The 23,139-nt window shown below is 38.2% G+C and overlaps 1 protein-coding gene across 3 annotated transcripts in view; it reads left to right on the top strand.

Moving 5' to 3' along the window:
* PRKD1 (protein kinase D1) overlaps nt 1-23,139 on the top strand; it is a 152,889-nt gene that overhangs the window by 66,531 nt on the left and 63,219 nt on the right. For all 3 annotated transcript variants that reach the window (XM_075425852.1, XM_075425851.1, XM_075425853.1), the window contains exon 2: nt 16,086-16,224. In XM_075425852.1, coding sequence (XP_075281967.1) covers nt 16,086-16,224 — 139 coding nt within the window. The remainder of the gene's footprint in view (nt 1-16,085; nt 16,225-23,139) is intronic.

Below are 23,139 nucleotides of genomic sequence, written 5' to 3'. Positions count from 1 at the left end.
GCATCTCTTTTAGAAACAAAAATCCAATAATGTGGTAATAGCACTACCATATTTGTTTTTCAGTGAGCACTCGTTTTAGCTACTTAAAAAAAGCAAAGAAATAAATTGGATCAGCAAGATAATTGTTGTGTAGTCTAGTTCTACATAGCCTCAGCTGCCAGAAATTGGAACTTGCTGTTTCTTTGTCTGCAATGCAGGTGACTCAATAGATAGTCAGATTTCACTTTCTCATACTGATGCTTATCAAAAATGATCAAATCACATCCTGACCTTCCTTTAGAAATTAAGCAGTTTAATCCCCTGCTGCCACATACAGGACAGCATGTCTTTCATTTCATTAATTAGTCCATCATTCTTCCCTGAATCCTTTGTCCAGTGTCCTAGTTTTTTGAATTTTAAATGCTAGGTAGAGTACAGGCTTCCAGTTGCAGCTGCGTCAGAGCTAAAAGCAGAGGTAATAAATCTGTGTGCTTCTTTGATATTCCCCAGTTTATGGGAAAAGCAATTCACTGGGAGCACATGTTCATCTAATTACCCACTACATTAGCAAAATTTCATCATTGCTTTTCAGAATAGTACCTTTGACATCAGAGCAGCTTGCATTCCATGTTTCCAGGGGACTGACATAATATTTTGCAAATTCGGACTTTGTGTTGATGTAAAGTTATGCTTGGGCAGTCTCATTACATTACAAAGTTCTCTAGATTTTCCATAAGCCAAGGTGGTAGTTAAATAGTAGTAATGTCCTTCATGTTTTCATTTGTTGAACTGTGCATCTTTTGTTCCATTATTTTGAGAAGTCTACAGTTATGCCGTTCGCTCTGGTTCCCTTTCTAAAGAGTAACACATCAGTTTTCCTCCTCTTGATTGCTCCAGAACTCAGCCATTGATTTCACAGTTCTCTTGTTTTTGCTTTACAATTTTTTGGACTTGTGAATGTAAGCATGCAGCTTCAGTGAGTCCTCTTCAACATCTGTATCAACTGCTCTTAGAATAGAAAGTGTTTCATCATTAATACCAAATACTATCTTTTCCCAAAATGTAGGGGGAAAAAGAAAGAAAGAAAAGTGATTGATAAATATTTAGGGATGGTAGAATTGTTCTAGTTCTTTTTGTTTCTAAAGTATTAGCAAAAATTTCAATGTGCCTTAAGTATGCTGAACGTAATATTTCTGCATATCTTCTGGATTTCCTTAGTGGTTTTCTACAGCTCTTAAGTTTCTATTTATATGTGTTGCTATGAACTTTATGTTTTGAACATTATATTTCTGTATGTATGAGACACACTTTAAAGCTCCTTTTGCAACCTGGCAATTTCTGTGTGTTTAGTGCATTTATTCTTTGGAAATAAATTTTTTAAAAATTCATTAACCTTTAGGTTTATTCATGTGCTTCTCTTTAAATGATTTTCCTAGTTCTGTGAAAGTGTTCCTAGATTCACAGAAGACTTAAACATATTTTTAATTTTTATGCCCAAGTGTGCTGAGAGATTTTCTTTCAGTGCTTACGTGTTATTAAAGGATGTACTGGATGCAGATAGAAGCACAGCAGCTACAAGCACTTTTGTTAAGAAACAGTATTGCTGACAAGATGTTTGGAGAGAGGAATCTTAGTTTAGGTCTTTGCTCTCAGGAGGACTTTTTATTTTAAATCTCTTAACTGTCCAGTTTCTGTTGAGTGCCCATTACAGAGACAGAAGCTTTGCTGTGATCTGTGATCCCATACATCTTTCAGTGGTTTCTGTTTCTCTAGTGATCTTGTCCTAGCCTAGTGATTAGGACTGTGTTTGAAAAGTTGTACCATCCAGCTTTGAAACTCTCAAGTAGGAAGGCCTGGAAACCCCCGTGGCCTCTGCCTGAGTGACTCACTATCTGGAAGTCTGTGTATATATATCTGGTATTGTTATATAAAAGCTGCCATTTTTTTGACATGTTAAAAAAAATAAAATCCTGCTGGTTTCCTACCCCCAAACAGGTGTTCAGCAAGGAAAATCCTTTTGGGTGTTGTGGACAATGAATCCCAAACCTCCCATGACATGCCTTACTCAGATCTGCAAAGAGATGATAAATTTGCGTAATACAATAATTTGCAGACTTTCTGTCCTAATGTTCTTTACTGGCTATTATGGATGGTTTCCTCTTAGTATTTTGGCTTTTCTAAGCCACATTTTGAATGGGGAATTAACGTGTGTAACATGATATTATAAGTTCTTATAAGTTAGTCATCTGCCTACCTGTGGAGACCTGGTTCTGGGTATGTGTTCTCATGCTGAACTGGTGTCTGATGTAAGGGCCCTCAGCCTTTTCTCCTGCTATAATCTCCTCCTGATTATATTCATTATAGGGTTAGGGAGCCCAGTAATCCTGTTATTTGGTGTTGTCTCTTTATCCTTTACTAATAAGGATCCTAGTTATTAATAAGTGGAAGTAAAATAGACAGCTGACCAAGGAACAAACTAATTATTAGTACTAAAAGTTGAACCAACATGCTTCTGATACTTAAAAAAAAAAAAAATCCACATTTCTATCAAATTCAGTAGAAGAGAGCCCTTTACAACTATTCTTCAGATGGTTCTTATTGTGTTTCCTGGACTAAGAATTAATGTTGTGAGCGGATGAAAGAGTAAGTAATCTCTATTAACACTTTAATCAAAATTATAGAATTATAGAATCATTAAGGTTGGAAAAGACCTCTAAGATCATCAAGTCCAACCGTCAAACCATCACCACCATGCCTACTAAACCATGTCCTGAAGTGCCACACCTACACATTTTTTGAACACCTCTAGGGATGGGGATTCCATCACTTCCCTGGGCAGCCTGTAAGGGAGTTCTGCTTTTTCAGGAGGAAACCATATACTTGGGAATGCTTTAATTAAAACAGTAGTCTTGATCAGAGCTGGTCTGTTTTCTGTTTCTTTGAAAAAAATACCATAAAACTTGCATTTATCTTTAAGCAATTACCTAAACTGATATCTATCTTGAAGGAAATGGAAGTGTATTTTGGAAGCAGAGTAGAGGTACAAATAAGTGAGAATGATCTCTAGATCTCTTACCTTATTAGATCTGTCTAGATCTCTTACCTCATACACAGACACTTTGACTGGATGTGAGTAGTTTACATGTTGTGCAATCTGTAAAAAGATGAAAAAAGCTTGCTCTGTGTCTGTGTAGTCTATTGAGTTACGTAGCTGACTTGAGTCTCCTGAATTGATGTAATGCTTGCTCAGAGATAGCTAAAACACCTCTGGTGGTAGACTTTCACAGGAATGGAGGCCTGGGAGTGTGGGTTGTTTGTTTGTTTGTTTTTAAAATAATGTGTAGAATTGGCGCTTGAATTGGTTGCGCTTCATCTTTCTTAAATGAGGGGTTTGTTTTCCTAGATGTAATATATGGCATAGAATTAGTAAGACTGCAGCTTCAGAAACAGTGAATACTTGTGAACAAGGGACTCTTTAGTCACTGTCTTAAGTCTTTTTTTTAGATTAAAAGTACTAGAAAAAGTGCTTGATTTTTTTTTTAGTGATTCATCATCCTTTTTCTGCCTATTCCCTGAAGGTCATGAAAATTTCTGCTCTAGTTCTCAACCTCCTTGGTGAGAACTGCAATCTGTTCGTGAAGCAGCTACATAAATGGATGCCTGTCAACAATCTGACACGGTTGTTGTCACGTTTTTCTCCTGAATGCTTCACAGGAAGCTCCATAATTCTGTACTGGGGTGGGCAGTGTTGAGCTGCACAGAGAACGCACACAGGAGCTGTGGGAGCCTGGCTGTTGAGGTCCCCATGTTGCCTTAGAGAGACGGGGCATTAATGGATCAGTGTTAGCAGAACAGTGCTCCCAAACTCTCAATATGAAATAATGGAGAAGATGCAAACTGCTAGTGCTCTCCCTCAGTGCTTCTGCCAGTGAAAATTTTCATGGAAATTATGCAGCATTTGCAGATGTCGTATATGTGAGAATACTTTTGGCTGCAGCAGGATGCGAAGAGCAGTTCCTCTTTTGAGGTTCATTGTTGTGTGTTTATTACTTTTCTAAATATTTCTATTGAATTAACCTCTTAAGCTACATGATAGAAGTCAGCTACACAAGTGTGTTTTGATTTGCATGGCACATGAAATTTTAATATTTTTATGAGATAAAATTATTTGAATGTTTTCCAATCTCAGTTGGACTTTTTCTTTACATCTGTTTGATTCTGCATCGTCTTCATTGCTTTGGAAGCTGTAATAAAGTATTCACAAAATGCTGAGGAAGTAACAGTAAAAAAGTTAATTCTTGGAGAAGAGAAATTGTATTTAAGAGTCAGAGGTTATTTTAAATTAAGATAGTCTGTATATCTTATTAGTGAAAATCAATTTCCAAGACACTATCAACATATATTTATACCCATTCCAGGCAGTAATTCAGAATGAAGTACTTCCACAGAAGTCTCAATGAAAAATAAATCCAATTCTTTTACTGGAAATGGAGAAAGTTATATTAGTGTCTTGGGGTAGGACGAATAGAGTTACATTAATTATGCTAAAGATCTCTTTGTCTTAGAGAGATGTGTTATTATTTAAGATTTTTCATGTTTAATTGCATTGAGCTGTGGTGAGTTGACCCCAGCCAGCAGCTACTTGCCAGACTGTTCAGGAGTAATGGAAGAAAACACTTCCCCTCCCCCCTCCCCCCTGGTCTTCAAATATCTTAAAATCAGTAAAACAACATTACCAGGAATCAGGATCTACAAAGTCACCATGATACTACTGAAGTTTTCAATTGCAACCACACAAGTAAAATTTAAGAAGCTTTTTTGAGCTGCGTTTCTGATTTGTGAAGTTTGCTTTCTCTTTACTGTTGGATAAAAGAATTTATATTTGAAAAAAATGCTGTGTAGTATTGTTAAGATGCCTTTATTTTGATTCTCTGCCTATATCTCTTGCTGCTTGTCCTTAATTACACGTTTTAAAAGTCTGCATACAAGTAGCTTGAGTAATGTGGTGTATACTCAGTATTTTTGGCAGTGAGCAATTTGAGTGACAGAAGGCAAGCTGCCATGCAGTGGTAGGAGGCACAGGTAGCAAGAGGGTGTGTCTGGTTAAAGATACTGTGCAAAGGAAACAACTCCTGCCCTGAAAGGCCACAGGGAACAACCTGTACCGAAAGAGGCTGACAAAAAGATTGCTCAGAGGTCGGGCTCTCTCCAAAATAGCCATATTCCTGTGTTTTGCCATGGCCACGTTTCATCTGTTTCACGACTATTTCTGGGAGGGAGCTCAGCTGTATTTTTCCTCTGTGGTCGTCATTGTTCCATAGACGGCAACTGCAGAAAAAGTTGTAGTTTGGTGCCAGTCCAAGTCAGTGGGTGTGGGCAAAGTACTCTGCTCCTGATCTCAGAGAGATGGAGGAATCCGATTTCTGCTGCAAGTCACTGCTGCAAACAGAATTAGCTAAATATTTGTATGTGCATATTTGTTATCTAAAATATTGTTTACATTATGAACAATAAGAAGTTTTCTCCTTTCTGATGACCCACTTGGAAAGGGCTTATTAACTTTTATGCTGCAGGTATCGCATTGTGCTTTATAGAACATGTAATTAATCAAGGAGTGTAGTGAAAAAGTAAAAAGAAGAATAAATTCTGTAAATAGGGAATGACACCGTCTGTATTAAAACATTAAGAAGCTTAACTGATGTTAGGAATGTACCAAATGGTGATGGTTCTCTGAAGTTATATCTAAAAATATATAAATAAACCAAAATAAGAATACAGACTCAAGCACTGGCCCAGAAATCACATAAACTTTTTAGTTGTTTTGTTGTGTGCTGCCTGATACGGTTTGAACCGTGTGAAATGACACACTCTTAGATGATGGCCAGGTGGTTTGGGTCCCAGCACGTGTAAGGGACTGTTTAAAACAAGTGATGGGAATGGTGTCTCCCTGCTCCTGGGGCAAGAGGTCAGCTATACGTCAGCAAGCCATTTCCGTGGCACTTAGCCTTGGATCCTGAGAATGGTTCCTGGCTGGTTTAGTGGGTATAATCTTAGAAACTTCTCTGTTTCACTTAGTGATTAGATTGGAAGCAAACCTTCTAATAGTTTTTCAGGAACGCAAAGGCAAAGAGGAAGCAAGGACTTGTACTCCTGTTCCCGTTTGTGGCTTTAACCCTTGTACACTTGGCTCCTTGCTGCTGTCCTCAAGGCTCACAAGACATCAAGGTCTTTCCTATGCCGCTGTTCTAGGTGTATTTTCCTTGCTTTGGTTAACTCTGTTCCTAACCTTTCAAGATCTCTTTGGTTGCTTCTTGACCTTTCCAGTGGAAGATCTTTGTTGATCAATCATTTGTCGTCCTTTCTGTACCTGTGACAAAAGGGCTTGACCTAAACCTGTCTTGGGTAGTACTGCAATGTAGGCAGTATCCAGATGGTGAGTACTACTCTTTATAAAATTTTCTGACACTTTTCTTTCCTGTACAACAGAAAACTGATTGTCTGGGGAAAATCGGAAAGAAAAAAGGAAAGAAAGGAAAGGGAATAGGTGCTTATGGCCTATTCTTGCTGTTTGGCTGCCTGGCAAGTGCGAAGGCAATCACTTGAAAGGTCTAGAGAGAGTCACCATTTCTGAGATGTCTTAAGCACAGTGTGAAGCATCGTGGAATGAGGTGGGGATACCACTGCTGCTGGAGCAGGCACCAGCTCCTGTTCTTACTCAGATGTTACTACATATATGCTGTATAGCCACAGTGTGAACTTCCATTTAAACTTCAGAGTTTGTGTGAGTTTGTAGTAACTATAGTGGTGCATGTGAAAAAAGTCTTTGAATACTAACTGAAGTTTTTTTTACAACAAAGCCATGAAGTCTTGTGGTATTTTCTGTATGCATAAACGGAAGACTAACGTTTTCTTGATAGCTTTGCGCTTGGTAAACAGCACCTTTTAAAAATCTCTTGAGTTTTGCAAGTGAGTTAATAGTGACTGCCAGAAGTAAGTGAGAATTTAGGCAGTCCTCTTGGCCAAAAATTCTCCGCTTTTCAGTATCGTGAAGTTGCTGCATTATAACCTCTGTAGAGAAAGGAAATCCTGACTTCTAAAAATAAAATGCATTGTTATTTTAAGAATGTAAAAGAAGAATGTTTCTTTGGTGAATATGATTGTTTCAAAAATGTTGTAAAGTTATATCTTTATTTTAAAACAGTTGTATCAATGTAGGACTATTTATTTATTTGTTTTTCAACAATTTAGGGTTAAGTCAACAACCTTGTTTAGGTTAGGTCAACCTAACTTGTGTTTTAGCAAGTTAGGTTAGGTCAACAAACATTCAACGTGAGTAAACTTCTCCAGATGCTGTGAACACATTGTTTAGCCCACGGTCTGTATGTATGCTGGATAATTGTCTTTGTGCTGTGAAAGACTTCCAGGCTTTAACAAGGTTCTTTTTGCTGTTACGGTAATCACTGAGGACTTCTCTTAAGAGGAAGGCTTGCAAAAATCTAACTAATTTAGAAGGAAAAAATAGCTACTTTTTAGAAGGAAAAAATAATTATCACTAAAAAAGACGTAGTTCAATGTAATGGTAAGAAAAAGGTCAGCAAGGGCTGAAAAAATTGAAAAGACAACTATCATTACTTCCCAGATTAAGGCAACAGAAACTATCCCTTACAGGAAATGTGCAAAATTGTAGTAACATACAAAAAGACAGAAACAAGAAGAGGACTTTTTTTTTCTTTTGCACCTTTAGCTCTGAGAATTTATCTACCTGTTTTGTTACAAAAACATGGCAATTCTAGTATGTTGATAAGTATTTTTGCAAAACGATCAGAGCAACACACTGTTTCAACTATTGGATTACATTAATAATTACACTGAAACCAGCATCAGTGTCTAGAGTATGTGTTTTCCAGGTGTCCCAGATAACGTTCTTTACGTGGAAGAAATTTATTTCTTGTCAGTTTTCTATTTGAGTTATCTACTGTGCTGAGCTTCCAAATACATAAGCATTAAACCAAACTAGTGAGAGTTGTCTCACCTTAGACAGTCTCACCTTTCCTTTTTTTAATTTCTGTTAGAAATTGTGCTTTACTACAGCGAAGAGGAAGGCTGAATATGTTCTCCATTCAAATAACTATGTATATGGTTAATTACTATTAATTATTGAAAGCTTCCCAAGTCATATTGGAAATACGTTAACATTTAGATATAGCAGGTCTTTTAAAGTTCTGTTCCTTTAATAATAAAACCATTTGATTGTCACAGTAATGGGATAGAGTTTTAAATACCACCATTTCTTTTTTTTTTTAAGCAGGTTGGGTTTGCACGGCAAGGTTTTGGTAGCAGGGGGGCTACATGGGTGACTTCTGTGAGAAGCTGCTAGAATCTTCCCCCATGTCTGACAGAGCCAGTGCCAGCAGGCTCCAAGACAGACCTGCTGCTGGCCAAGGCCAAGTCCATCAGTGATGTTGGTAGAACCTCTGGGATAACGTATTTAAGAAGGGGGGGTAAAAAACTGCTGTGGAAACAGCAGCAGAGAGAGGAGTGAAGTGTGAGAAAAACAACTCTGCAAACACCAAGGTCAGGGAAGCAGGAGGGCAAGGAGGTGCTCCAAGCACCAGAGCAGAGGTTCGCTGAAGCCCATCGAGAAGAAGACTGTGGTGAGGCAGGCTGTCCCCCTGCAGCCCATGGAGGTCCATGGTGGAGCAGATCTCCACCTGCAGCCTGTGAAGGACCCATGCAGGAGCAGGTGGATGCCTGAAGGAGGCTGTGACCCTGTGGAGAGCCTGTGCTGGAGCAGGCTCCTGGTGGGACCTGCAGACCTGTGGAGAGAGGAGCCCACGCTGGAGCAGGTATGCTGGCAGGACTTGTGACCCCCTGGGGGACTCATGCTGGAGCAGCCTGATCCTGAAGGACACTGGAGCAGTTTGTGAAGAACTGCAGCCCATGGGAGGGAGACGCACTGGAGAATTTCATGGACGACTGTCTCCCGTGGGAGGGACCTCACACTGGAGCAGGGGAAGAGTGTGAGGGGTCCTCCCCCTGAGGAGGAAGGAGCAGCAGAGGCAACATGTGATGAATTGACCGCAGCCCCCATTCCCCTACACTGCTTGGGGGGACGAGGTAGAGAATTTGGGAGTGAAGGTGAACCCGGGAAGAAGGAAGGTGTGGAGGAACGTGTTTTAAGATTTAGTTTTTATTTCTCATTACCCTACCCTGATTTTATTGGTAATAAATTAAACTAATTTCCCCAAGTTGAATCTGGTTTTCCCATGATGGTAATTGGTGAGTGATCTCCCTATCCTTATCTCGACCCATGAGACTTTCGTCATATTTTTCTCTCCCCTATCCAGCTCAGGATGGGAGTGATGGAGTGGCTTTGGTGGGCACCTGGTGTGCAGCCATGGTCAGCCCGCCACATCCCTGTATGGAGAACAATTGTTAGTAGGACAGCACAGTTATGGGTGTACGTAGTTCAGCTTGTACCTACGTGTGGATGGATGTATGCCATTAAAATTATTGACTGATACAATGGATAATGGATTAAATGAATTACTGAATACTTATAATTAGAGGTTCTAGTTACTGAAAATTAGTGTGAGTCTGCAGTTTTTTTTGTAGTATCACTTGAAATCTTTTTAAGTGAAAAACCAGAATTTGCGTTATCAGTTGGCTTCTGTACGGTAATTGGTGAAATATTTTGGTGGATTTTCTTGAGGTGTTTACAGTTGCTAAGGGTAAAAACACTTCAATGATTGCTTCTGCTTTGGTATCTGCTGAGGAAAGGATAGTGCTGAGCCTCCTTTTGCCCTGTGTTGTACAGATAGTCTGCTACCATAGTACCCACAAGCTGGGCAATACCAAATTATTACTTGAGATCCTGACCAGCAGTTTTTTCATCTGAAAAAAGTAATTTTTTTTTTTTTGCTTATTTTATTTCTATTTTTTTTAAGTGTTCTGGGTAGATAACGGTTGCATGATATTTTCAGGAAATGAAAGAAGACACAACTTCGGTCTGCTTATGGGTAACTTCAAATGCTGCAGTGTTTCCTGTTTTTACCATAAAAGCTGCTACAATATCATATAAAGTAGGTTTTATATGAATGTTTAGACAGCATATTTTTAAGGCTTAGTGTTTGGAATAAAGGTCTGTTATGCTTTTTCTAAATAATCCGCTTTTATTGTGGTAATATTATAGTACGTGTAAGGAGAAACTGTTGACATAATATGAGACAAGTATTCTTTTAAAGTCAAGACTAGGAATGCTGAAAACTGGCATTCAGGTCTTTGTTGTTGATGTTTTTAGAAGTAAAGCTGAGGGTAATCGCACCCCTTGAGTTGTATACATACATTTCATTTTTTGTGGCACTGTAATTGATTACAGTAGTACTAAACAAGTATTCACAGTCTGTGAATGATTGCTGCATCTACATTCAGTTACAGCAATAATTTAAAAGCTAATAAACTAGCAAATTTAAATCACTATCATCCAACAAACACATTGTATTCAAAATTGTAATACGTCTGTAATCTCAACAAACAATAGTAACGAACGCTATCTTGTAAATAGAATATTTCATTTTCCTTTTTAAAGTGGACAAGTAAGAAATAACTTGGACCTTGATCCAGAAACATCGTCTCACTAAAACTTCAAACAAAAAAGCTGATTTTTAGGTGGAGATGATCTCCAAATTACAAGTTTTCCTCATCAAGCTGTCTGAAATCAATTTGGCTTTACTGTGACATAATTGTGTGTATGCATGAATGCTATTTTACACTAATGACTGAAACCTTTTATCCTGCAAACTTTAATGTGTGTTCTTATAAATAGTTACACTGGTCAGTAGTAGACAAATTGTAAGTCAACTGAATGTAAAGGGCACAGAATCCAGATCCTCCTTGAAGTTCTAAGCCAGGTAAACAGTCAGTTTATTTACTGCCAGAATTTTGTTTCTTCAGGAGGGTGATTAATTTAAGTGTCATTGTCAGTATGATGAAAAATAGTATATTGTATTTCCTTTCTTGCAGAAGAGCAAGTTATAGATCAGATAATAGTTTGCTTTGAAAGTAGTAGTTGTTTATATGTGATATAGCTTTTACAGTAGTTTTCCTGTAGTGTACTATGATATCCCTCTGGTACATCACAGGCTGTTTAACTGGGATCTGGACATAAATGACTAGTCTTCAAATACCTACCATACAGAAAGAGGGAATGATACAGTGCTTCCACTGTAAGTCTGTTGCACTGATATAAATGTAGTAATAAATGGCATTTACATAGCAAGGCTGGGCAACATTAACTGCTCTTGTAGAAAAGCTAATATTGTACATCTTAGCATAGTTTATATTTTAATTAAAAAAAAATCTTACATTATTTTACTTTTTATTTTGTAAATTAATAAACGAAACCTGTGGATGTTTAATACACAGTTTCCTCTCTATGATAATGACAGTCGAGAACAGTCATGCTAAGGTTAGCATTTTTTTGACCTAATACATCTTGTAGTTTTAAGTGTCTTAGAAGCATACTGTCCAATATTTCTTCTCTTTAAACTGGAAAATATCTGGTAAACAACAACATCAAGACTGGGGATAGACATATTGATGCAGAAATTTTGCCACATTGCAAATCTGGAACCCAGAATTGTTTGTAAGTGATATGAATCGTGTTAGAGAGGTGATCTTTCTCTCAGTTAAAAAAAAAAGGGGGGGGGAGGCATACTTGAAATACACAGCTAAACTGTGGCAGTTTAACAAGTTGTTATGTGTGAAGGTAGTTTATCTTGCTGCACTTGTAAACTAATGCACCTTGGATTCAACCACGCTGAAAGCAGTTTAAGAAGATGCATTTTATTTCACACTTGGAGTAGGCAACCAATGTGTATGTGCACAGTTGCGATGTCTTAATGACTACTGATGCCTTGTTAAGCATACAGAAATAGATCCTTTTCCTGAACCCCATGTAAACAATTTTACACTCTCCTGATTCTTACAGAAATATCGTATTCACTCATTGTAGAAGTTACAGTGACCGTTTTACTCCTGGTAATTCCACATTATTATGTCAAAACGAGGGCTTTTATTAGTGTTGGGAATTTAGATCCAATACCATTGATTTTAGTTAGTTTTTAGTTAGCTTAGCTTTAATTAGCTTTTTGGTAGCTTGACATATATGTATTTCCTATTTTGCCCTACATTTAGAAAAAAGAAATGCTATTTATAATGGTGTAGTACCAAGCAATGCGGCTGCTTTTTGTTTACTTTTGTTTATGCATATCAACATTATTGTTGGCAGGAATAAGCTTAGCTGAGGGAGTATTTTTGTCACTGTTGCAACAGTTGGTCCTTACACAATGTTTTATTTGGAGAATCACACCATCAAAATGGCTTTCTTGGCATGAGAGTAGTTTATCTGAGGAAAACTAGGTTGAACCCAGAAGATAGTTCTTATATATAACTTACCAAAAATATTGTGACTTAATTTATTTTTCTCTACAGAATGTCATAAATGATACCTCAAAATACACTTATTTATACATAACCAGATATAATACATGTAATATAGCAAATGCTTTTATAGTTAATAAAAAAATAGACCTAATTTGAAAAGAGCAAATGGAATGGGAAAGAACAAACAGTTTGTCATAATGAATTTAGAGGGAAATGCCTGTACTATCTCTGATATCTGGTGAAATGAGAGAATTCTTTCAGTGTTTGCAAAAGATCAGCCGTGCCCATTTTGAAGGATTTTTTAAATTTTTCACTGCTCCTGTAAAAGAAAATTCTCACTCTTATGACATGCCATCAGGCTTATATACTGTAGCAAGCTAGGAATCTGTTTAATTAAAATTGTAGTGCCACGAGGATTACTTTGTCATGCATGTTCTAAACTTAAAACGTTTATGACAAGAGTGGATCTGCCCGCTGCCAGCTCACGTGCTGGTGTGAGGGAAGAAGACCTTCTCCAGCTGTGGAGCACCAGGACATAGGCATCTGAGTGGCTCCAGCAGGCTTTTAGGTTCAGATCGACACTACTAGTTCAGACATTGAATGGCTCTGTAAGACGCTCAGGTGTCTCTTAGTGCCTGTGTCATCTGCTTTTTTATTACCTATGCTATGCTAGCACCGCTATGGATGAAGAGAGTAAATTGCAGTTCAGATTACATCTGTCGAAAGCTTTTGATTCATTCCCACTTACGCTTAATGTGAAGCAAATTCTTTAAAAGGTAGAGTAACTATTTCACATGTATGCCATGAATTTAATTTGTTCTTGAACTAGAAAAATGCTTTTTGCACTAGGTTGAATAATTTATTGTTTTAATGACATTTGGAAGCAGTGATACCTTGAGAATTAAGGTCCTTCAGCATTATTTGGCTTATTCTTACAGTTTTAATCCTTAATATGTACTGCATCTTAAGTATGTGATACTGGAAATATTTATCTTCGCATTTGGGACTGTGGTAGAAAATGTCATCTAGGTTATGTTGTATTTATGCAAGGTTAAGAACGCTCCATGCAAGAGAACATTTTTTAGGATTTGCACTGTTTCTCAGAAATTCCTCCCTTAGGTGAAAATTACCGTTGTTACTATATTTAGGAGTTGAGTTCTATTATATTGAAACTTCAGGTCACTTCTGCCCCTTCTTCTTTAGTTAAGATGATAGAGCATATTACTTGAGCATCAAAATATACCTGTAGAGTAACAGGAAGACACAAAGACGCACAGATACTCATTCTTCCGTAATGAAAATTGGTTATGTCTACATTCTCTTTCCAAAACTCTGCTGTTTTTCCTTCTCGGTAAGCTTTTAAAATAACTGAATGTTAATATGGTTCCTTAATATTACATCTCTTTTGGTAATCGAATAAAATTTGGATGTTTTTGATGTGTAGACACCAATAATAATGTCTGTGTACAGTCAAGAATGGTTCCTGGCTTCCCAGGAAAAGGCACTTGTCTAAGGGGAGTATGAAGCAAGTAGAAGGTGCCTGCACAGTGGAATCATCCAAATATGGCAGTGTTTCATTAGTTAACTGGTTATTTAATGACAAAATGTGACTTTTGGCTGGCTAACAACTCCATTACAAGTGTGGGCTATATGACAATTTTATTTTAAATAAAGAAAATTTCAGTATCCATTTCCTACTAATTCTATTCCACCTGGTGTTGCTTCTGTCAGTTTTGAATGTAGTAATGCATATTTGTTGCAGAACTAGCTTATTTAGTGTTCATGATTTTACAGAGGAATATGAAAAGAGAAAATACCATTTTTGCTCCTCTTAACAAGAATAAAACCATGCATAATATTTTTAGAAGGCAACAGACCAAACTTCTAGAGAGCAAGGTTTTGGTCCACACATCAGTGAGAAATATTTTGGAAATGTGAATTGTACATGACGTAGTAAGCAATTTTCAGCTTTATGAACATGGTAAAGTACACCTTGCTGTTACTATGACTGTTATTGAACTGAGTTTGTGAATATGAATGATTAACTGATTGCTAGAAAAGCTTTACATGTACGTATCTCTCATATATGTAGTTGTAATGCCTGTTTAGAAGTAGACGGGTTGATGTTGGTGTTGACCTTCTCAGTTTGACAATAGATTGCCAACTCTTTGTCTTCATGATTAGTAGCTGATAGAGGTGATCAATGAAATGGCCTTGAAATAGTATCTCATGTCATATAGATAAGTGTCCTATCTAGGATTTTTAATGTGGTGCACATAAGCAAAAATGCTGCTTTAAACACATGCACTGTAGTAGTATTTTGCAGATATTCTGTGAGAATGTTTTATGTTTCAGAGACTAGAAATTGTTTCTGTTCAGTGTAAAACCTGTATGAATAACTAGATACAACAACTTTTTTTTTTTTTTTTCCTCCAGACAGGTAATCTGCCCAACCCAAGAATCAGGAGTGGGTTGGTACTGATGGTATAATCTGGAATAAGACAGACAAAACTTCAGAGACTTAGATGCATTTAGTTCAAACCAGGGATCTGACCATTTAGTCTCTCTCTTTTCAGTGCATGCTTTAAAACTTTAAAAAAAGCGTAACTTTCTTGGGATACTTGGATAGGTTCCAGAGCTTCTAGTAATCAGTAATGTGTATACTGTTTTAAGGTACTTTTTGTCGGGTTCCTTCCATTCTACATTCTTTTCAAAGTAATTATTACCTCAAAACCTGCCAGTTTATCTCTCAAGCTATACTTATCATTGTGTTTCTTTCATTGCATGTTGATAAAAATACCAAATAATACATGAAGTAGTTCAGTAATGTAAAATCGAATTGAGTGTTGTGTATCAGAAAAAGGGTTTCTTGGTTATGTTTTCAAAACAAAATCTTAGGTCTTTAAGCTGGGAGCATGAAAAAAAATAACTCCCATTTTCCTGCTGCAGTGAACAGGACAAGGAAAAAGGTTGATTAGATTATAATCTCAAGTTTAATTTCTAAACTCAGAGTTTTGAAAAATTTTTTTTAGTTTAAACAGGACTTAATCTGGTGTCAAAGCTCCAACACCTTTGCATGGAAATGGATGATCATGACTAAGTTTGGAAACACTGTTTTGTGTGTACAGTAACTTAAGGTAGTATGTGTCTAGTAACTTTAGTCTCAAGAAATAGGTATTTCTTAATGAGATATTATTTAGGCATTGCATCTTAGGCAGAGACGAAAAATATTTATTCTGGACTCAAGGCATCTTTTTGGCACCAGTCAGGGGAGACTATAGAATCATGGAATAATATAGACTGGAAGGGACCTACACAGGTCATCTAGTCAAAACACCTGCTCCAGAAGGGTCTAATTAGATCACCTTGCTCAGGACTTATCTTTGAAAAGTCATCAGCAGTGGCTAAGGGATGCACTTCTCTCTCATTTCCTAGTGGATACCGCATTGCTCACAGAGGAAGAGGAAGGCAAATGATCTTACTTGCTCTGGGGAAAATAAATTTTAAGAATACAGTGAAAAATGTTGTCATATATGAAAAAATATATATCCTATTTGGTACTAGTCTGAGACATGGACTACTCTGCCCTCAAAATTAATTAATTGTATTTTACAGTTATGTGTTTCACAGTGTAGTAAATTCTCATGGGTTTCTATTTACAGTTTCCTGAATGTGGTTTCTACGGAATGTATGACAAAATTCTGCTCTTCCGCCATGACCCTACCTCTGAAAACATTCTCCAGTTGGTGAAATCAGCTGCAGATATTCAAGAAGGAGACCTAGTTGAAGTTGTCTTGTCAGGTAACTAAAAACCAGTAAAAATTACTGTCATGCTTTTGCAACCAAAAAGATCCACAGTATTTTTGTCCCAGTTAGGATTCAAGGAAAAGGAGATTTTGTTTGTATGGGCTTTCACCTACATTGGGTCAAAATCTTTCTTGGGTATATATTGACATATTAATGCCTATTATTTCTTTTTGTATTGCACTGTATACTTTTTAACAGCCTTTATTTTGTCCATATTACTGCAACAGGTTAATTTTAATAAGCAATTTGACACAGGTATACTCCACATTTTTAGAGGAAAAAAATCATCCTGTGTGGCAGCACAACCCTATTCAAAGAAGCACGGTAGAAATAAAATGTAGCAAGTAACAACAAAATGCAATAGATATTTTAATATTTACTTAATTAAAAGTAGCTTGAAAATTAGAATTGGTCTTCACATATCTTGCATGAAGTATCAACAGTTCAATATTTAATTGGATAGAGTATACATTTTTCTACTAGTCAGTGCAGTCAGTTCATAATTACCTGTGGAGGAATTGTCAAGGCCGTTCTGTCAGGGCTGCTCTCACTCCGTACATGGGATGAGGTATGTGACTGGGAATGGTGCAGAGTTCACAAGGGTAGGCAGTAGAGTGAATGCTGGAATTGTAAAGATGCAAAGGTGGTATTTGATAAATAAAACTTAGAAGATGGCTGAAGGGCTTTATTTTTGTGGTTGGAACATAAAGTTAGAGCATCTGGAAAGATGCTTAAAAATAGGGAGACACATATGTCATATAAAGGCAGAAACAATCTACAGGTGAGTGTAGGATTAGTGAAGAGAAAGCCAAAGTCCTAATGGATGCTGAAAAGAGTAGAGGTAAGAGTTAGGTCACATAATCGAAGTCAACTGAGCTTTTAAATATAGTTCTTGTACAGGACCCTATTCCATACTCTGTGATTAGAATAGGAAGAAATACAATAAGGAATAATGTAAGTCATTCCTGTAAGTCATCATTCATCTTTTCCATATCAGGAAACATTTTTTTCCCTTTTGAAAAGATACCAGTAATCTCTATTTCATATTTCCCACAGAATATAATCACTCCAGATCAGTAAAACGGATGCGGTGGAAAAAAATCAGCAAGGATTTTAGTGCTTTATTTGATGTATTGTTTATATGCTTTTGAAATGGAGACCACATATCTTCCCGTTTTCCAAAATTGGGCAAGTAGCTGATTAAATCTTAAAGAGCAGCACTTTATGCAGTACTTGCAAGTGATAAAGGAGAACTATGCAGTTTAAGAGTATTAGGGGATTTATAGTTTTATACTTTTAGGTAAAGTGTCTCTCTACAAAAGTGGTCAAGCATAAGCAACTCAGCAATATTTACGGGAAGGCTATTAAACCAGTACTGTGTGAAAGTGTGGGTGGTACTTACAATTGCCCAGGTTCTGTGTATTTTTTTCCTCTCACCCTCCATCTTAGAGTACACATTGATGGCTGAAGGCCTGGAATTTTTAATATTACAAAGTACTGTTCTACTGTGTTCTAGTAACTAAATTTTAGCTAAAGGTAAATCTCCAAAATGCACTATTATAGGCTTCCTAATAATTCTGTTATACATTTATTGACAGTATTGATGAGCTCTATACTTTAATCTGGTTTTATTTATGATGAACTCATGAAAGAAATTTATCTTTGTTCATTACCTTCTTGTTCTTGATTTACGTAATTTCTGTGATGGACTGTTTCCCTATTGCAATTCAATGGCTGTGTCAACTGTATCAAAAGTTGTGCAGCTGTAGCAGTGTGTCATGATGGGCTGAAAAAAAGAAAAAGAAAATAGATAATTTAGGGGATCCAGATCTTTTAAAAGGTCATTGTAATGGAGGAAATTTGTAGATGAAGAAAATTCTTGTGTCTTGAATAAATTGGCAATGCAAAACGCACATGTGAGATTATGATATATTGAGAACTAAGTATAATTTTTTGCACACTGTTTCATAATTTTCCAGGAAATGGACTGTGATCATACCTGCATAGTCATAGTGTTTCTGGGTCTTTAATTGTTGATTTCATTAACTTGTTTTCACTGAAAGCAATTAGTAGTTCTAATCCCTGAGAATGGTTCTTGTTGCAGTTTTATCATCCTGTTAGTAGTAGTTAGAATTAGTTTCACAGAATGACAGATGCTAGGGGTTGGAAGGGACCTCTGTGGGTCATCTAGTCGAACCCTCCTGCCGAAGCAGGGTCACCTACAGCAGGCTGCACAGGACCCTGTCCAGGCAGGTCTTGAATATCTCCAGAGAAGGAGACTCCACAACCTCCCTGGGCAGCCTGTTCCAGTGCTCTGTCACCCTCAGAGGGAAGAAGTTCTTCCTCATGTTCAGACGGAACTTCCTGTGCTTCAGTTTGTGCCCATTGCCCCTTGTCCTGTTGCTGGGCACCAGTGAAAAGAGTCTGGCCCCATCCTCCTGACACCCACCCTTCAGATATTTGTAAGCATTTATTAGGTCCCCTCGCAGCCTTCTCTTCTTCAGGCTGAACAAGCCCAGTTCCCTCAACCTCTCCTCGCAGGAGAGATGTTCCAGTCCCCTCATCATCCTCGTAGCCCTCCGCTGGACTCTCTCCAGTAGCTCCTCATCGTTCTTGAAGTAGGGAGCCCAGAACTGGACACAGTACTCCAGATGGGGCCTCCCCAGGGCAGTGTAGAGGGGAAGGAGAACTTCCCTCGACCTGCTGGCCACATTCCTCCTAATGCATCCCAGGATCCCATTAGCTTTCTTGGCAGCCTTGGTTTGGTTTTGGTGTTGTTCTCCCCCATATATCTAAAGCTACTTCTGGAAAACATAAGGGATAAGTATTACTATCTCTTTGACCAACTACCAGTCCAGTGCTAAAAACTGTTTCACATGTTATTTTGAGAGTGCCTAATTTATGTAATCTTAACTACAGCCATCGCTCATGTCCTCACTGAAATGAAGAACAGTACAGACAAAATGTAACAAGTAACAATAAAGTACAATAGATATTTTAACATATACTTAACAACAGAGTAGCTTGAAAATTAGAATTGGTCTTCACATATCACAGAATCACAGAATCACAGAATAGTAGGGGTTGGAAGGGACCTCTGTGGGTCATCTAGTCCAACCCTCCTGCTGAAGCAGGGTCACCTACAGCAGGCTACACAGGACCTTGTCCAGGCGGGTCTTGAATATCTCCAGAGAAGGAGACTCCACAACCTCCCTGGGCAGCCTGTTCCAGTGCTCCGTCACCCTCAGAGGGAAGAAGTTCTTCCTCATGTTCAGACGGAACTTCCTGTGCCTCAGTTTGTGCCCATTGCCCCTTGTCCTGTCACTGGGCACCACTGAAAAGACCTTGACCCCATCCTCCTGACACCCACCCTTCAGATATTTATAAGCATTTATTAGGTCCCCTCGCAGCCTTCTCTTCTTCAGGCTGAACAAGCCCAACTCCCTCAGCCTCTCCTCGCAGGGGAGATGTTCCAGTCCCCTCATCATCCTTGTAGCGCTCCGCTGGACTCTCTCCAGTAGCTCTTCATCTTTTTTGAAGTGGGGAGCCCAGAACTGGACACAGTACTCCAGATGGGGCCTCACCAGGGCAGTGTAGAGGGGAAGGAGAACCTCCCTCGTCCTGCTGGCCACACTCTTCTTGATGCACCCCAGGATTCCATTTGCCTTCTTGGCAGCCAGGGCACACTGCTGGTTCATGGTTAACCTGTCGTCCACCAGGACACCCAGGTCCTTCTCTGCAGAGCTGCACTCCAGCAGGTCTGTCCCAAGCCTGTACTGGTGCATGAGGTTGTTCCTCCCCAGGTGCAGGACCCTGCATTTGCCTTTGTTGAACCTCATCAGGTTCCTCTCTGCCCAGCTTTCCAGCCTATCTAGGTCACGCTGAATGGCAGCACAGCCTTCTGGTGTATCTACCACACCTCCCAGTTTGGTGTCATCAGCAAACTTGCTGAGGGTACATTCTAACTCTTCATCCAGGTCGCTGATGAATAAGTTAAACAAGACTGGGCCCAGTACTGACCCCTGGGGGACACCACTTGTTACCAGCCTCCAACTAGACTCAGCGCTGCTGATGACAACCCTCTGAGTTCTGCCATTCAGCCAGTTCTTAATCCACTTCACCGACCACTCATCCAGCCCACACTTCCTCAGCTTCCCTAGGAGGATATCATGGGAGACTGTGTCGAAAGCCTTGCTGAAGTCCAGGTGGACAACATCCACGGCTCTCCCTTCGTCTACCCAGCCAGTCATGTCATCGTAGAAAGCTATTAGATTGGTCAGGCATGATTTCCCCTTGGTGAATCCATGCTGACTACTCCTGATAACCTTCTTTTCTTGCATGAAGTATCAGCAGTTTAATATTTCATTGCATAGAGTATAAACCTAATGCTTTTCCCTAGTCTTGCTGCTTTAGTTAAGGTGAACCTTACTGTTCCTTCATATTTAATCAAAAGGTATTCTCTCTTAAGCTTGTGGAAATCATCATAGCACAATATGGTGAAATGGGACTGAGAAGAGATTACAAACATGCACCTCAGATGCTTAAAGTAGGTCTGTGTTGTTACATGTATAATTATTAGTTGTCCTTTTTTCTTGTTCTTCATCTTCTCTCTTCTCTCCTGTTGCCCGAGTTCTTGTGTGAGTTAGTGCTCTGCTCTTGAACTATTCTGCTTGAGTGGGCTTTGGTAAGAAAGCTCATTTATGTAGGGTTCTGGTTTCATCTTTCACTCCTGTTATGCTTTAAGAAGCAAAACTGTGAATTAATGTACTTTAACAGCAGTTCTCCAGCATTTTCATTCCAAATATTGTTTATGTAAGGATGATTTCAGTTAATCTTTACCAAGCCATCATATCACCACAGATCACAAAAATACAACTGTAGGTCTTCTGGCTGCTAGTGACTGAATGCTCCACTCTTTTTGTAACAAATATAAGGCACTTCCTGACAAGAAGTGCTGTGGGGTTTTTTTGAAGCCGTTTGTACCACTTTTTAGATTCTTTAACTTTATGCCTACCACTTATGCCAGTGATCCTTCAGAAAACTACTATATAAAATCTTCTACAAGTTATTAGAACTTTGCATAAAAATGACATTTCTTGCACGTGACCTAAACAGATACCAAGGGATTTTGCAGCAGGTAGCAGTTTATAAGTATTAGAACGACCATTCAGATAGAATGGACTAAAGCAGTCAGGAAACAATATTTAAATTATTTCACTATCTTGACCCCAAACTATTTTGATATTTTAGTATTAGATGAAATAAGTATTTAATAGCAGATCTATCAAAGAGAAAATGTTTTACTTTAAAACAGATACACCTTAAATCCTGATAATGGATGAAAGCAATTATTGCAATGGTATGTCAGAAAATTTTCTCTTTCTGACCTTTAGATCCTCAAGAAAGCATAATGCATTTTTGAACACTATTCTGTAATTCTAAGCAGGTGTTTATTTTCAGATATACTGTCTTTTCTGGCATGTAAGATTTTAAGGTTCTTATATAATACAAACAAAATGCCAAAGAAAATTGTAGAAGTCTTATGATTTTGTTATTTCAAGTATGGAATATATGAAATGATTATGCAAATTTGAGCTCTGAAGGCAAACAGTTCTATTGCTTATTATTTTACTAGGGTACTGGGAAAGAAAATGTCAGATGTCACAACTCCTCTTATAGACTAATAAACTTTATTTACAGATCTTCTTCCCTCCTCTTCTCCGAAAATGACAAGTGTTTTCTTCTGCTATACTTTGATAATCCAAGAATTATATGGGGCTTAGTGGAGAACCACTGCTTAAGTATCTGGTTTGTGCAGTTCTGGAGCCAAGGACTTTTTTTTCCCTCCTCAATTACAGTGGTGTGAGTTTAGCAAGAAATATAATTTCATTCCTCATACCTCTTCATTTTGTAGATCACATACCCATAAATGCCTTTCTGCTAGTACAGTTGCACATAAAAGGTTTTGAAGTGATGTAGTTAATTGATGCAAGCTGCTGCTTAGACCAACTGTTGTGATTTTTTTAATGAAACACTGAAATCGGGTTTTAAAAAAAACCCAAACACAACAACAAACAAAACCAGTTGTTACCTACCTAGCTGTGTACAGAGATCTTATTATGAAACCTTGACAGCAACATGATGTTCACCAGAGGAGGAGGAGGAATGGAGACCATTCAGTCATCAGTTGGTGATATCCCAGGGAGTTTAACAGCTGAAACCCAAGAAAAGGAGTGTGTCAGTTGTTTGCACCTTTTCAGTTGCACTGTTACACCAGATTCCTCCGTTTGATTTCCTGAAGCTGGAATCCCTGCTTTCATCAACTTGCGTCTGCTTTCAATCTTCCTCCTGTCCGACTGCAGGAGTTTCCTGTGAAGAGTAATTGCGAAGACATGTTTTCTATATGGACATGCTGTAGTACCAGCTCCTAAACACTACAGCAAGAACAAGTAAAAGATCAGCCGCGCAGTACCTGTTCTAATATTGTAAAATTGAGAATGGTATCCTGCTCCGATTGCACATGAACTTTAACATTGCAGAAATGGCTGGGTTTAGCCAGACTCATCTGCTAACCGTTCAGTGCTTTCCACTAGACCACACTCTGCTCAGAAGGCTTTTTTTCTCTCTAAATGGAAAGGACAGCAAATGAAACTTGCAGTATGTCATGACCTGATCATTGCACTATTACAAATGAAAGCTTTCAGTCAGTTGTCTCAAGTTACACAAGAAATTAAATACACTTTCTCCATAAACACTCAAGAGCATCAATGTCCTCCACAGATGAGCCTTAACTAAATGCAGCAATTCATTTGAGCAATGTTAAAATTCCTGTGTAATGGAGGGAAGGAAAGTATGCCCAGTTCTGCAGCACTGGAGAAGAGAACTATATGAACAGTTTGTAGAGTTCAG

Source organism: Opisthocomus hoazin, chromosome 7 (assembly GCF_030867145.1).
Source record: "Opisthocomus hoazin isolate bOpiHoa1 chromosome 7, bOpiHoa1.hap1, whole genome shotgun sequence".
Classification (NCBI taxonomy): Eukaryota; Metazoa; Chordata; class Aves; order Opisthocomiformes; family Opisthocomidae; genus Opisthocomus; species Opisthocomus hoazin.
This window is presented reverse-complemented; position numbering and strand designations above follow the sequence as displayed.